We start from the raw sequence: 14,560 nt of genomic DNA, 5'->3' as shown, positions 1-14,560 counted from the left end.
CTTTCAAATAGTTGAATTTAAGTGTGTAACCCAGGACACCCAAGTATGCTTAAGAATAAAAAAATAAATAAAATTTTGAAGAATTATTTAAATCTCACTCAGGGCAGCGAATGATAATCATATGTAATTAAAGAAAATTAAGTAAATAAATTTAACCCCAGGACGCAAAAGGACACTTATTTTTAAATATTTATATCATAAAAAATTCCATGTAAGTAATTTGTTACTGAGGACAAATGTGTCATTGTCAATGCAATGCTAAGTTATCAGTGACGTGTATACAGTACATACACAGTAATAAGAGTATATATGCTAATGTAACTACACTACAGTAAATGTCCATTGAAACAATGCGGTGCGTTTTGACGTTCCTGACTGGCGGGCCGTGGTCACGTGACGGGAAGCGCTTGCGTTTTCAGCTGCAACCCGAGCTAAAGGATAGTCGGAAATCGCACGTCCAGGTAAACAATCAAAAACGCCTCATTTGTGAACGCGAGAAACCTCAGGCAGCCAGTCCCACGCTGCGCCATCGTTGACGTCTTGTAATGGCTGTCACTCCATCGCCTGGCTGTTGTTGTTGTCCCCCCCCCCCCCCCGACCCCCCCTCTAAATGGCGAAGGCTAGCCTGTTAGCTCGCTGACCCCCTTCTTCTCCGTCTCTGGCCAGCTAGCCAGCAACCCTCCGTCGAGGAAATTGAGTGGTTGGGGGGGGGGGTATCGTTCCGGCTTTAAGAAGCCGATGTCGCCGACACGTAAGGAGACTACGTTCGGACGTTAGTAACCGCCTTGGTGTCGGACACGTATTAAAACCACCAAAGACGCCGTTTTAGCCTCCCATTCAGAGTAAAATATGAGCTGAAGGAGGGGTTGGATGCTATCGGGCTAGCTGGCTAATGCTAACCGATGTCACACTCTGGCCTGCATGTAAAAATATAATTACACTTGCTAATTTTCCAAATAACCGTAATTTGTATTTGATTGTTGTTTTAAACTAAATATTAGATTGACCATTTACTAGTGGTGAGCACCTTTGCCTCGCAGTCAAATGTTCCGAGTTTGAATCTAGGCTGAGTTTTTACATTCTCCCCTTGCTTGTATGGCTTTTCCCCAGGTATGCCGTCTTTCTCCCACATTCCAAAAACATGCATGTTAGGTTCATTGTACGGCTGTTTGTCTATACGTGCCCTGTGATTGACTGGCGACCAGTCCAGGGTTTGCATCAGTAGGGAGGGAGAGTTTGAAACGTGGGGGACTGCGTCATGAAAGCTCTGTAATATTCCTTTTTCTACCCTTTCCCAGGCGCTAATCCCGTAATGGGGGACATGAAGACCCCAGACTTTGATGACCTGCTGGCAGCATTTGACATTCCGGACATAGACGCCAAGGAGGCCATCCAGTCTGCGCCGGATGAGGCAGAGGGACCGCACGGGCCCGCCGGGGCGCCTCTGGGAAAGTCTGACACCGCAGTGGGGCCGTCCAGCCCCTCGGACCCACAGGGGGACACGTCCATCGTGAGCGTGATTGTGAAAAACAAAGTACGTGCGGAGACGGCGGCCGACGGCGAGGATGGAGATGGAGAGCCGGACGCTATCGACGTGATCGCCGGGGTGGATGTGGGTCCTCGTCTTGGCGGGATGGCGGAATCGGAAGTTCTCAACCACAACGGTTTCGGGGTGTCCGGGGTCTCCGCCCCACTCTCCGTCAGCCAGTCCAACGGTGCCACGTGGCCCCTTAGTGCCCCTAAATCGTCAGCGGAAACTTCAGGTGCAGCCAAGTCCACTAAGCAGGGAGGGAACATTTTTAACAGACTGAAGCCTCTCCTAGGCCCTGGTTCTGGAGATCCGGTTGGCCGGGCGAGGAAGATGCAGCTCCTGCAGCAGCAGCAGCAGGATGCCGCGCAGGAAAGAGCGCAAGGCCTCAAAGCGGCGTTACCCTCCGGATCTTCTGCAGGACTCACCCCGACTTACTTCCCGCCCGCCAAGGCTCTTCCCGCCCCGCCCGCTACACTCTCGTCACACATCAAGTCTTTTAACGGCGCCCCTAAAATGGCGGACTATCAGCACGAGCAGATGGAGGAGGAAGAGGAGGAGGATTCAGATGCAGATTTGGACAGTCCACTGGTCATCCAGGAGAACCCAGACTCACCGGTTTCCACTCAGATGAACAGTCGTTATAAAGATCTAACCCAGCCTACGTCGTCCACTCCGTCTCACCCCAAGCCAGGGTACACCCCCCAGGGGGCGTCTCTTACCCCACAGTCGGGCTCAGGTGGGAACGAGACCCCTCAGCCAGAAGAGAAGCACCCGGAGCACGTCATCGAGGAGAGGGACTCACCAGAGAGTCCCGAACCGGAGGCGCCGAAGTCAACCACTCAACTGGTGTCTGCCAAGAGGTGTTCCAGCCCCGCTGTGGCCTCCACGCCGCCGTCATCTGAGCTGAGGGAGCCAAAGGAGGAGGAGGAGGAGATGGAGGTAGGAAACGGGATCGACAAGATGGCGGATGGGAACGCCGACAAGCCGGAAAACACTTGCGAGGAGAAGCTGGAGGGGGACGAAGGCAAGCACAAAGTTGTCCCTGCCGAGGGCGCTGTGGTCGCTGTCCCGGCAGCTCCGGGGGCTCCCTCGCGGCCCCTTAAAGTGCGAATAAAGACCATCAAGACGTCCACGGGTGGCATCACCAGAACGGTAACGAGGGTGGCCTCCAAGGGTGCCGCCGGGGGCAAAGGTCCCGACCCGAAAGGGGGAGGTGAGCGCAAGGCGCTGGCCAACAAAGCTCAAAAGACTGATCAACAGCAGAATGTGAGCACGCTGAATGCCCTACCAGTGTCCACGCTCGCCGCCAGCAGTGTCATGCTCGCCGCCGCCACTAAAGTACAAAACAAAATGGCCGGCTCCGACAAGGCTAAGGTTTCCATCACCGCCGTTAACATCACAAAATCCGCCGCCCTGCCCGCCACTCCTGCCGTGGCCTCGTCGCCCAAGTTCTCTGGGATCAGCGTGCGGGCCGCCACGAAGGGGTCGCCCAACGGCGCGGGTGGCACCGCCCAGTCAAATAAACCCGCCTCCATCGTGAACAGCACGGGCGCCGTCATCTCCCGTAGCCAGTCCAGCCTGGTGGAGGCTTTTAACAAGATCCTCAACAGCAAGAACCTGTTGCCAAGCTATAAGCCAGACCTGTCGGCACCACCACCCCCGGAATGGGGACTCCCGCTGCCAGCCGCGGGCTACCGCTGCCTGGAATGCGGCGACGCCTTCGCCCTGGAGCGTAGCCTGGCGCGCCACTACGACCGGCGCTCGCTGCGCATCGAGGTGACGTGCAACCACTGCGCCAAGCGGCTGGCTTTCTTCAACAAGTGCAGTCTGCTGCTGCACGCCCGCGAGCACAAAGAGCGAGGCCTGGTCATGCAGTGCTCGCACCTGGTCATGAGGCCCGTCACCGTGGAGCAGATGATCGGGCAGCAGGACGTCACGCCCGTCGGTAGTAAGCACAAAAATTAGGGTTGGGAAACCTTGGGGGTACTACTACTACTAAGTGTATAAATTTAATGATTTAAAAAATTTAAAGAAAAATCTGTTTAAATAATTCTCATAAATATATATATATATATATATATATATAAATAATTTACCTAACCACTTTAAATAAAATGTTAAATGTATGTAATTGCTTTACTGATATGTAATGTTTGTTTAAACAAATATTTGAGACAAAAATAAATGATTTGTTTAATTATTATTATAATGCATGTCATTTTTATTTTTTTTTTTTGGAAAAAATGGTTAATGAAACATATTATTGCGCTGTGTCAAACTCAAGGCCCGGGGGCCAGATGCGGCCCGCCACATTTTATGTGGCCCGCGAAAGCAAATCATGCTTGTCAACGTCTGTGATTTTTGCTAAAAATCTGTACCCGAATTCCAAATTGACATAATAACAAACAATAATGTTGAGATACTGCATTTTTCTGTTACAAAACCCTTCTTCTACAGTAACTTAAAACAATACTTGAACAAACTATTATCATTGTCTTCTGATTTCAAAACTAGTTATCCCTCAATTTGTTGTATAATGGTAATAATATGATTTGGTGAGTAAACATTTCTATGGTTTCAGTGTCCTCCCCGCCCTCTGAGGGAAATCATAACACCAATGCGGCCCGAGACAAAAATTAGTTAGACACACCTGAATTGTAGATACTCGATGGGCCAAAAAAACAAAAACAAAAAACGGGGCCCACCCTTGCTTTAACCTCAGCGACTTCCTCTTTTCCCACCAGGCATGCTCTCCTCTTCGTCCCCCTCCACCGCCAGCTCCAGCCCAATGAAGGATGGAGCAGCGGCGCCCGCCGGAGGTCCGCCCCGACAGGTCCGCCGCGCCCCTCAGGGCCCGCAGGCGCTGATGCCGCTGCCCTGCAAGAAGGCAGAGAACCTGCAGTACAACAACTACAAGTGTCCCGAGTGCCAGACGCAGTTCTCCAGCAAGACGGCGCTGGTCTCGCACTTCCAACAGATCAGAGCCGCGCCCAATTCGGTGAGGTCATGTGACCAGAAAGTCAAAACATTACACACAAAATACCCCAGTAAGCAAAACAGACTTGGGGGCTTTTTGGGGTTTTTTTTGGGGGGGGGGTGTCTACTTTTCAGTCCAATTTTCTCAGAAAATTCTGTTTGAACTTTGTACTTTGCATGATGTCCTGTTCCCCTCTGTCGTGTTCCAGACATGCTCTCAGTGCGCTCCGCCCATGATGCTGCCCAACACGTGCGCCGTTTCCGCCCACCAGAGGATCCACAAGCACAAGGCACCCTACGTGTGCCCCGAGTGCGGGGGTGTAGCGCGGCAGGCCGGCTTCCAGACCCACCTGGATGAGGCCTGCCTCCACTTTGCCAGGCGCATCGGCTACAGGTGAGCGCACAACATGGGAAGGGACCAGATGTAGTATTTTTCCCCCCTAGTATTTTCTGAGCATTCTTGGTCACGTGTGCTTGGTTCAAGGTGCTCGAGCTGCCAAGTGGTTTTCGGCGGGTTGAACTCCATCAAGTCTCACATCCAGACGGCCCACTGCGAGGTGTTCCACAAATGCCCCAGTTGCCCCATGGCGTTCAAGTCGGCCCCGAGCGCCCAGACGCACATCGGCACGCAGCACCCTGCACTCACCGGCGGACAGGCCAAGTATGAACCTCACACACTTGGTTTCCTCCACATTTAAGTCGCCGTCACTCTAATCGTTTTATCTCTTGGCAGGATGATCTACAAGTGTGTCATGTGCGACACAGTTTTTACCCAAAAGCCCTTGCTCTACATGCACTTTGACACGCATCTTGCCAAGCAAAAGGTGCACGTGTTCAAGTGTCCCGACTGCACTAAGCTGTATGCGCAGAAAGGCTCCATGATGGAGCACATCAAGGTGGGTCACCGCTTGTCTTCTTGAACGCGTTTACTAACAGCAATGTCATTATATTGTTGTATTTTGTGCCTTTCAAGTGTTGCCCGCTCTTTGCCTTCCACAAGGAGCGTGGTGTCAACAAAGGCAAACATTAGATTGGTTGGATCAGCCTTAGCAAGGTTGCCCCTCATGGTACCTTGTCTTAAGTTTGATGCCAAGTACAAACAGTGCTACTATGTAATTGTTCATAGGTGTGAACGTGAATGGTTGTCTATATGTGCAACCAGTCTGGCGTGTTCCCCATATCTCATATTGTCATCGTCACTCTATTCAGACGGCGCACAGAGGCCCAGCAGCGAAACAGGGAGCCGCTTCCGACACCCCCGCTGCTGCCGTCCCCACGTCGGGCCCCAAGGCCAAGCCCTCCGCTAAGCCCGACAACTCCGACGGCGAGGACTGGGGGCGAGATCAGGAGGAGGAAGAGGAAGACGAGGAGGAGGAGGAAGAGGACGACGACGGGGACGAGGACTATGAGGGGCCAGGCTCGGGGGTGGTAGGGGCGACGCCCGGTGCCCCGACCGAGTGGACGTGCCCGCAGTGCCAGAGCACCTTCACCGACAATGAAGACTATCTCAGCCACGTCAAGATGGAGCACGGCAAGGTGCCTTAAAAATGGCTACTGACCCTTGCCATTGCATTTAATGTCTACTTAACTGCAGTCTGTGTTCCCCCCCCCCCGCAACCGCAGTTCCCGTGTCGTATCTGCGGGGGTAACTTCAGCACGTCGTCCAGCCTCAGACGCCACGAGAGAGTCATTCATGAGGGCAACAAGAGGGTCTTCCATTGCCAGTAAGAAACTTTCCCACCTGGCATCTGTAAAGTCTTAAAGCTAATCCGATAACCCAGTACACGGAGATTCTGCAAAGTTGCTGAAACAACACAGCATCCCAATAATTAGATGACATTAAATACTTGATGGACAGTGACAGTTGCTTTTGACACAACTAAGCGGAGTGTGTTGGGTGTTCAACTTCACACCCTTACATACAGGCAAGGTCTCCCGTCTCATACTGTATTATCAAGTAGTGGCAAGGTTGTTCATTCATTATTAGGAGTGGCGTTTCTGTAAATACACGTCACTTGGGGGAGGGGGTGTTCAATTCATTCTCTGGCAATGGTCAAATAAAATTGTATTGTATCAAATGTCATTACATAGTACTCGTACCTAATGATATACTGAATAGTCTCTGGTGCTTTAATGAGTTTATAATCCTGATTATTAAATATCGTGGCAGGTATTGCACAGAGGGTAAACGTACCTTTGGCAGCCGCTTCCTGCTGGACAAACACATCCGACTCAAGCACAGAGGCACGGACGGACAGGTGAGTTGGTTCCCCCGCTCCTCATCTACCGTCTTTCACGCAGAGCCGCTAGCTTGTTTTCTGGCTTCTTACTGTAAAATGGCAGTCGGTCACTTGCGTCCCAGTAGGTGCTAGTCTGGCACCAGTTGGTTTTTCTAGCTGCAGGTACGACTGAAAAAAATAAATGCATCAAAGCGGCACCAGGCGAGTTGTCCACTTGAGGGGAGAAGAAAAAAAAAAAAAAAAAAAGTAAGCACCTGTAAAGTTGGTATTTACAACAAGGCTCAAAGAGAACTTGTAGACCAGTTCAGTGTGAAAGTGGGTATTATTACTCACCTTTTTGGACCAGTCTGACATTTTTTGGGCTCCATAGGCGGCCCCAATGACCAGGAAGCGCGCTGCCACGGGCACAGAAGGTCCCGGCAGCTCTTCAGAGCAGGACGGCGAGGGCAGCGCTCCCGGCAGCAGGCCCGCGGCCGATGAAGAGAATGCCCCGGAGGACAGCGAGGAAGTGGGTGCCGGCCCCGCCAAAAGAACCCGGGCCTCGGCTGAGCCGGAGGAGGAGAGCGGCAGCGTGTTCCGCTGCGTGCCGTGCGGCTTCTCCACAGAAGACGGCGCAGAGTTCCAGCGCCACATCCCGCAGCACCGCGCCGACACCGCCTCCTTCCAGTGCGTGCAGTGCGGCGTGTGCTTCGCTTCGGCCGGCTCGCTCGGCCGACACCGCTTCATCACTCACCGCGTGCGGGACGCCCAGGGCGACGCAGACCGCGGCGCGGGACGAGCTTCCCCGGACGGCTCGCCCCACGCCGGTGCGGCCTCGCCTCAAGCGCTGGGTGAGGATGCCGACGGCAACCTTATCTGCAGGGTGTGCGGGCGGCGCTTCGATAAGGCATCGGACCTCAATACCCACTTCCGGACCCATGGCATGGCGTTCCTCACTGCGCACAAGACGGACAAGCCCCAGTAGGACACAACCGACCCGAGCTACAACAGGGGTTCTCAAACGTTTTGGGTCCTGGGGAGAAATTTTAACAAAGGACCCCGTCATAATCCTCATGCCAATTAACATAATCAACATGTGCACAACCTACATGACATTGAAATTAACTGTTGGGTGCCAAACGTTTCAACCTAAATATTCTGTTCAAGAGAAAGGAATTTAACCAAATTAAATTCAATATGCATCTTTGAGTACAGTGAAATCCCTGCTGCGAAGAGCGGAAATCTGCAAGTAATTGACCCCCCCCCCCCGTCAAAAGGTTCAGAATTGCCTGTAGATGCCATAAGATGGCAGCAAAGCACTACATTTCTATTAGACAGGGCAGTGGCCTGTCAAAATTAACACATTCACTGCCATTGACGGCTTTAAAAGTCAAATATCCTTGTTAACATCAACATTGTTCCTCAGCATCAGGAGGCTACAAGATGGTGCCAAAGCACAAGTTTATTCTATTATTAATAATAAACCCCCGATATTCGGAGTATAGGGACTAAGCCTAGCCACGAAGAGAAAAAAATACAAGTTTACGGCCACATCCAAGACCTATTATGATGTCAACTGTAAATACCCCGAAAACTACAATCCCCAAACACTTAAATATTTATAATTCATTTAACAAACATTACCCTTAAAAATAATTGATTTACAGATTTAACTTTCATGTTCAGATTCAGCAAAGACAGCGAAGCTTCTACTAACCTTAGCTCTTCCCCAACAAACAAGGATGTTATCTCTCAGTCGAGATGTATGACTTCACTTTCTTTACATTTTACATAGTTACTACTTTCCTATTAGCCAGAGTTTTGGCACCATCTTAAAGAGTGTTATAGAAAGAGCACAAAAAAATGTGAATAGGTAAGTACATCACAACCGTATCACAGCTTTTAATTTGCCCAAAGCCAAGGAGGAGTAATTAGCTTAGTATGTTTGTCTAATTGACTCCCCATTTGTAAAAATGTACTTAAAAAAAAAAAAAAACTTCATTGTGAATTATTTTACAGACCCCAGTTTGAGAACCACTGCTCTAGAATGTTTTAGCCATCCTACATCTTGTTGATGCATGACTGGACATCCTCCCCTTTTGAGTGAAATATTTTCTGCTGCACGGCCGCCATTTTACTGACCTCCCTGGAACTCTGATTTGTACTCGTAATATTTATTATTTATATCAAACACTGCTGCAAGCTGGCCAGGATGGTTAGTGACTGTGTTCCTTAAGAAGGTAGAAGAGGAGGAAGGGGGTAGTACGTGTTTTTTTGTCATGTAAATACATGATTACACTACAAGAAAAAAAAAAAAAAAAAACTTGCTATGATAATGTGAATACGTGTAGTATTTGTACTTGTACCGTTCCTTTTTATTCCAAGTATCAAACAAGCGCCCCACTAGGAGGAAGTCAATGTGTATCAATAATTACGTTTCTTTTATAACGTTTGGGAAAAAAACAAAAACAAACAAAAAAAACATTTGTCTTGTTTGTATCTTTTTATATATGTGTCATATCATATTTATATAGATGGATGATAATAGTGGAACGTTCATGTTTTTTTTTTCCCCCCCATGATTGTCTGCTTGCTGAAAATGCCATACATACTTTTGTGCAGTTTCCAAATAAATATGTCAAAAAGAGACTTCGATTTGGATCGTCTGTGACATCTGACGAAAGCGTTGAAGGTGCAGACTATTCCAAGGTTTTTGGTGATATGACAGTGGTTAATTTATTTTTATAGCTATTTTAAAAATCGGTTATACTTCAGTATTTCATCAGATATTTACAAAAAGAGAACGTGAGTTTGGTTTGGCTCTTCTGTTTATGATATTTGATGAGATGGCACATAAAGTTGAGTTAGCTGCTCACTAGCTGCCACGTTTAAGTGTTATATGAGTGGTTGATTTCATTTTTCAATTGACAGCAAATGTCGGTATTAATTACAAAGTAATTTTAAAATATATATTTTAATGGTAGGCTAATTTAAAATTCAAAAACACTTTTTAAAAAAAAAAAAAAATTAAAAAAAAAATTAAATATGAATCATCCAAGTTCACTTAATTGGTCTTAAATGTATTTCTAGCATCTATGCTAGGGACATATAGTAAGAGGCAAATAAATTAATTTCTCTTCCACTAGATGGCAGAAGGTACTATTAATTGTTGCCATTCAGACAAGACTATAGAGCTTTGTGTTCATCTAAATACGCCAAGATTCCATGTTCGATCATCATCATTGTATTCTCACACACACACACACACACACACACATATATAAAAAATGACAGTTTGGTTTGGTGATGTGCAGTGATATCTTTGGCCTAATAGACATCTGCTACTCTATGCAGTTAAGTAAATAAATGCCTCATTGGCCACAACTTGAGTAAATAAACACTTATTTAATAGTAGTGAGTCATGATTTAGAAAGCCATTACATTACTACTGACTCCATTACTTTTGTCAAACAATATAGATAAATGTCAACAAAAAGCATGCATGTCCAAATTCTTATTATTATATATTATTTGCTGGTTTGGTGAAACATTAAAAAAAAAAATACTTACACATATAGCCTACTGTATGTGGCAGCTGAGCCCTTCCTCTCCAGAACCAGAACCTCAGACAGTTGGGGAAAAGGTGTGCACCTGCTGGCAGTTGGCCCTGATTAAGCTGCTCTCATTGGCTCGTTCGAGCTCGCCCCCTTCTCGCTGTCTAAAGCAGGGTAGTGGCTAACATACGGCGCGAGCGCTCGATTCCGCCCGCCGTGTAAATTCTAAAAACTATTTTGTAAAAAAACCTCAGACAAAGCCACAAATTCACAACAAAGCATTTGTTTCTACATTATAACAAATGTCAACATTATTTATTTTCATTCAACAAACACAACAAAGGCAATACAAAAATAAATACATTGTAGTAATTAGGGATTATTCTGCAAAATTATCTCACCTTGCGGCATCAGCGTACAATTAAGTTCAACTCTACAACATAAATAAAATGTGTGTGTGTTAGAATGAAGTCATTTAAAGCCCCCAAAGAGCTTTGAGAAGAAGTCGCTGTCATCATCACTCATGTCTGAAGAGGAAGTACCTGAAATGAGAACAGGCATTGAATGAGCACAGCTCCTATACCGTATGCTGCAATGAACCCTCGTTGAGTCAACAAATTTTGTGTAGAACATAACTACAGGGAACCCACATATATTGCGGGGGATGCATTCCAGACCAACCTGCAATAGGTGAAAAACTTTTATCTTTTTTTTAAAAATAGATTTGAGGGTCTTGGTCCCTCACCCCCACGAATAACAAAGGTTCACTGTACTGCATATAGGAAAATGTTATATATGAGTCTGTGTACTGACCTGGTAGGGCAGGTCCGGTTTGATGTTCTGGTCCCTCGTGACCGCCACGGCCTCCCGAGCGGGTCATGGTGGTCTCCTCGTTGCCTCGGCTGTCTCGGACCGTGCGCCGCTCCTCCAGCGTCTTGTCAACGGGCAAAAACACGCTCATGCTAAATGCTAATATTTAAAATGCTAACGTATGACATCAACATATCACACGATATTGATTCGGATTTTCCGTGACTGGTGTAGTGCATTTGAATTTTGACATGATCTTCTTTATGCAACCTTCTAGCTAGTGAGCTAAAAAAATCGCTGTATTTAAGATGGGAATTGGAATAAATCGAGCTAGCCGCTAACTAGTTAGCTGCCATCAGCTAGTTACTTATGTGGCAATAAAATGTATTAAAAGAATACGACACGAACTCACCCCATCAGGCTTCAGCACTTTGGTGACGGTAATGGACTGGAAGAAGGACCTGTTTTGAGGCTGCTGACTCGGCAACTGGTCAGCGGGTGACGCCAGAATCTGATCCAAACTGCCAGAGGATACGGCAGAGTCCAGATCTGGAAAAATTAAGATAGGACCAACGGATGTTTATTAGGATCTCACATCTGTTTGTGCCGTTTGATGATGAAGATCTATTGTACACTGCTACGTTAGCTTCTTGCACCAGCCGCAAGCTAGTGAGCTGCCGAAGCAGCCATAATTGAGATGGGAATTGGGATAAATCACTTTGATTGAAAGATCGGGGAAATTTACAACCAATTAACCAGATGAAGGCACAACACTACTTTTACAACCTGTCTCGATTCCATCTGCTGCCTAAATGGACTGCAGAAGGATTTTCTTTTATTTGTGAATGGGGGGATGTTTTTGCTCATTTTCAATCTATGAATATTATATCTTCCTCCTTGAGCTAATTCATGCTAATTTTTTCCAGTATCAGCCCCTTTCTCTTTGAAATTTTACTTGTCGTGTCTTCTCTAGAAATGACTTTCTTCAGGCTTCTGGTTAGCTAAAACGGCCTCGTTGTAGCGCCACCTGTTGCTTTGGTATGCACGTGAAAGCCACCTCAAGTTTGGGTTGAAACACAGCAGCAGAAAAATGCAATTTGGGAAAAAATATAAACCTAGCGATGGTCCATAACTCGAAAAACGTATAATTTGGGACACTGGTGGTACCACTATATAATAATCACTCACCTCTGTCTTCTTTACAGTCATCTTCTGGAGTTTTCTGTTGTCTTTGTCTCCAAACATCAGTGAACTGAAGACAAAAAAAGAATAGTTGCCAGATTGTAATAAAAGCAAACAAACATGTTCTACAATGGATGTCTCATTTACTTTTGAAAAAGGAGCGGAGCTCGGGAATTGTGGTGACTCATAGGAAGGACGGACATCATTTCTTCTTTGTCCGTCACGGTCAGGAGATTTGAGCATGAAGTCTCTCAGGGGGTTCCCGCTGGATCCGCGTCTTCCTTCGTGAAGCGGCGGTGGCGCAACGCTGGGAATACCTACAGTATAAGATGATGGGCGCCATCACGAGTCAAAATATTTCCCACGTGCAATCACCAAGACGGCGGCTTTACCGGCATGCGAGTCCCAGCATCCCAGCTGGGAAAAAATCTCCTCCATCTCCCTGAGGACGTTTCCAAACAGAGGAGGTTCTTGGATTCTCATCCCCTCGGGACTAAAGCGAAAGCCAAACTTCCATGCGCTGTCAAAGGGGTCCTGCCCGCCCCCCCTTAAGCCATCATAGCAGAAGCCGTCGTCTTCATCGTCGTCCTCATCACGGGTCATGGCATCAAAGAAGGGGTCCCTATTGAATTAGATTAGCACTCAAAGTGGTGATAAATCCTCCATTTTTTGACCCCGAACAAAAAATATTGAAAAAAAAAATATTAAAAATATTGACCCCAAAAATATCACAAAAGTTAGTTTTGTTTAATAGCTTAGATTTATACAAAAACGTTTGGGCTTCGGAGTGAAATTTCAGGATGAACCTGAAGTGCACTTTAACCTTTAAAGGTGAACTTAATTTGACCTTCTCTATCTGTTGAATGCACATGTCCAAATGTTTAATGTTTCAGTACCTTTTGCTGTTCTCTAACAAGGAGCTGAACAGCAAAATTCAAAACAGGTGCGTATTTATTTTTATTTTCTAAGAACCTCGACTTCTACGCCCTTCTAGTTTCTATGACTTCTAACACGCCTCTGACACTCTAAACTCGGTGGTCACATCCCTTTCAGAACATCCCCCTTTCAGAATCTGTTTATGGTTGTCAAGCTGTTGCAGCTTCACGTTGCATTCTGTTGAATAGATGACGAATAAGATTATATTTAGCCAAGCATGTCATATTTAATAAGGAGCTATTGCACACATCAGCCTCACTGGGATAAGCTATCAAAGGATAAAGCATTAAAGACCAAGTGACACACAGTAAGGATTCAAAAAAAAAAAATCATAAAACACTTATGGCATGTGACCTAGCGCCTCACTGACACGAGCATAGTATTGCACATCAATTTGATTTATTTCGTAATTACAAACATTTAAATTACTTGTTACACGCTGTTCGCGGCATTGCTCAGTACCTATACGCCGCGAATAACGGGGGTTAACTGGACGACTTTGTGCTAGCTTGACGTTAAACTACGAGGCAGCCGCCACTGTGTGTGTGGTGACAACAGAAAATACCACGAGTCAGCTCAACATGTTTGCTTCCATTGTACACCAAATTACTTAAATGTCACTTTGTGTCGCAAGTTTGAAATGCTCGCTCAGACCATTAACAGCGGCTCCAACTATATATTCGAAGTATAATTAAATGGCTAAAATGAAATTTGCTGGCTAAAACAATACGTGGCAAAGAAAAGCTTAATGTTATCATTGTTGTGCTAAACAGCATATTTTCAAAGTGTGCTAGCTAAATGTTGGCTACATGCCAGCTGTCACTTTCGCCTGTCACAAACTCACCTTTGACCACGAAAATGGCCGCCGGGAACGCCGAAGAAGCCACGAAATAAATCGAAAAGGCTCATTTAGGTTCGGTTGATTTAAGGGGGGGGGGGGGGGGGGAAGTGACTTATAGCAGTCCTGGGTGTTGACGGCAAGGGGGAGAAAAATAATAAAAACACGTTTCCAACAGTGTCGTAAAACGCTGTTTCCAATGACGTAACTACCGTCAAGCTGCTTTTAAACATCATGGCGACAGCAAAGCGCGATGTGAAACGCTTCACGATTTTCTTTTATTAGCCAATTTGAATCCCAAAAGTGAGATTCAGTCAGTGTAAAACAGTTGTCACTGGTCAAAATTACATTTTTAGGCCACAAGGAAATAAAACTATGGATTCCTGAAGACATTCACATCCCGCAAAATGATGAAAATGTCTTTGACCTTGTTTAGTATTTATATATTTTTACAAAATAAAAAAGGGAACAAAAGCTCTAAGATCTGCAATGAATCTGAGGAGTAAAGCAAACA

The 14,560-nt window shown here is 46.4% G+C and overlaps 2 protein-coding genes and 1 non-coding gene across 6 annotated transcripts; 2 read left to right on the top strand and 1 right to left on the bottom strand.

The window, feature by feature from the left end:
- The first annotated feature begins 393 nt into the window (after window positions 1-393).
- Window positions 394-9,294, top strand: znf687b (zinc finger protein 687b). 4 transcript variants are annotated; one of them, XM_061665199.1, is made up of 10 exons: window positions 394-461; window positions 1,299-3,479; window positions 4,276-4,529; window positions 4,717-4,901; window positions 4,992-5,168; window positions 5,241-5,403; window positions 5,717-6,043; window positions 6,131-6,231; window positions 6,678-6,765; window positions 7,118-9,294. In XM_061665199.1, the coding sequence occupies exons 2-10, from the start codon at window positions 1,313-1,315 to the stop codon at window positions 7,709-7,711; spliced, it is 4,056 nt and encodes a 1,351-aa protein (XP_061521183.1). In that variant the 5' UTR covers window positions 394-461; window positions 1,299-1,312; the 3' UTR covers window positions 7,712-9,294. The 4 variants fall into 4 exon arrangements, with proteins under 4 accessions (XP_061521183.1, XP_061521182.1, XP_061521181.1 ...); XM_061665198.1 differs by lacking the exon at window positions 394-461 and adding an exon at window positions 546-751; XM_061665197.1 differs by lacking the exon at window positions 394-461 and adding an exon at window positions 546-772.
- On the top strand, window positions 5,470-5,608 carry LOC133396192 (small nucleolar RNA SNORA13). The gene has a single exon (XR_009767329.1). It is a non-coding gene; the product is annotated as a small nucleolar RNA SNORA13 (small nucleolar RNA).
- Window positions 9,295-10,578: 1,284 nt separating the features above from the next.
- Window positions 10,579-14,266, bottom strand: hax1 (HCLS1 associated protein X-1). Its single transcript, XM_061665595.1, has 7 exons — window positions 14,053-14,266; window positions 12,665-12,894; window positions 12,420-12,589; window positions 12,279-12,342; window positions 11,503-11,639; window positions 11,094-11,214; window positions 10,579-10,822 (listed from the first exon to the last, which is right to left on the bottom strand). Exons 1-7 carry the CDS (start codon window positions 14,115-14,117, stop codon window positions 10,752-10,754), a joined length of 858 nt encoding a protein of 285 aa, XP_061521579.1. The 5' UTR covers window positions 14,118-14,266; the 3' UTR covers window positions 10,579-10,751.
- Between the last annotated feature and the right edge of the window lie 294 nt (window positions 14,267-14,560).

This window comes from Phycodurus eques, chromosome 20 (assembly GCF_024500275.1).
Source record: "Phycodurus eques isolate BA_2022a chromosome 20, UOR_Pequ_1.1, whole genome shotgun sequence".
NCBI classification, from domain to species: domain Eukaryota; kingdom Metazoa; phylum Chordata; class Actinopteri; order Syngnathiformes; family Syngnathidae; genus Phycodurus; species Phycodurus eques.
The sequence above is the reverse complement of the archived record's forward strand: the minus strand, read 5'-3'. Positions and strand labels throughout refer to the sequence as shown.

What these genes read in the sequence shown, in the direction of transcription:
- hax1 (XM_061665595.1), bottom strand. Translation starts at nt 14,117, where the DNA reads ATGAGCCTTTTCGATTTATTTCGTGGCTTCTTCGGCGTTCCCGGCGGC. An exon ending in ATGCTGGGACTCGCATGCCG is followed by an intron (nt 12,590 to 12,664) that starts GTAAAGCCGCCG and finishes CTTATACTGTAG; the next exon opens with GTATTCCCAGCGTTGCGCCA. An exon ending in AACCGGACCTGCCCTACCAG is followed by an intron (nt 10,823 to 11,093) that starts GTCAGTACACAG and finishes TTCTCATTTCAG; the next exon opens with GTACTTCCTCTTCAGACATG.
- znf687b (XM_061665197.1), top strand. Translation starts at nt 739, where the DNA reads ATGTCGCCGACACGTAAGGAGACTACGTTCGGAC. An exon ending in GGACGTCACGCCCGTCGGTA is followed by an intron (nt 3,480 to 4,275) that starts GTAAGCACAAAA and finishes TTTTCCCACCAG; the next exon opens with GCATGCTCTCCTCTTCGTCC. An exon ending in CCATGATGGAGCACATCAAG is followed by an intron (nt 5,404 to 5,716) that starts GTGGGTCACCGC and finishes CACTCTATTCAG; the next exon opens with ACGGCGCACAGAGGCCCAGC.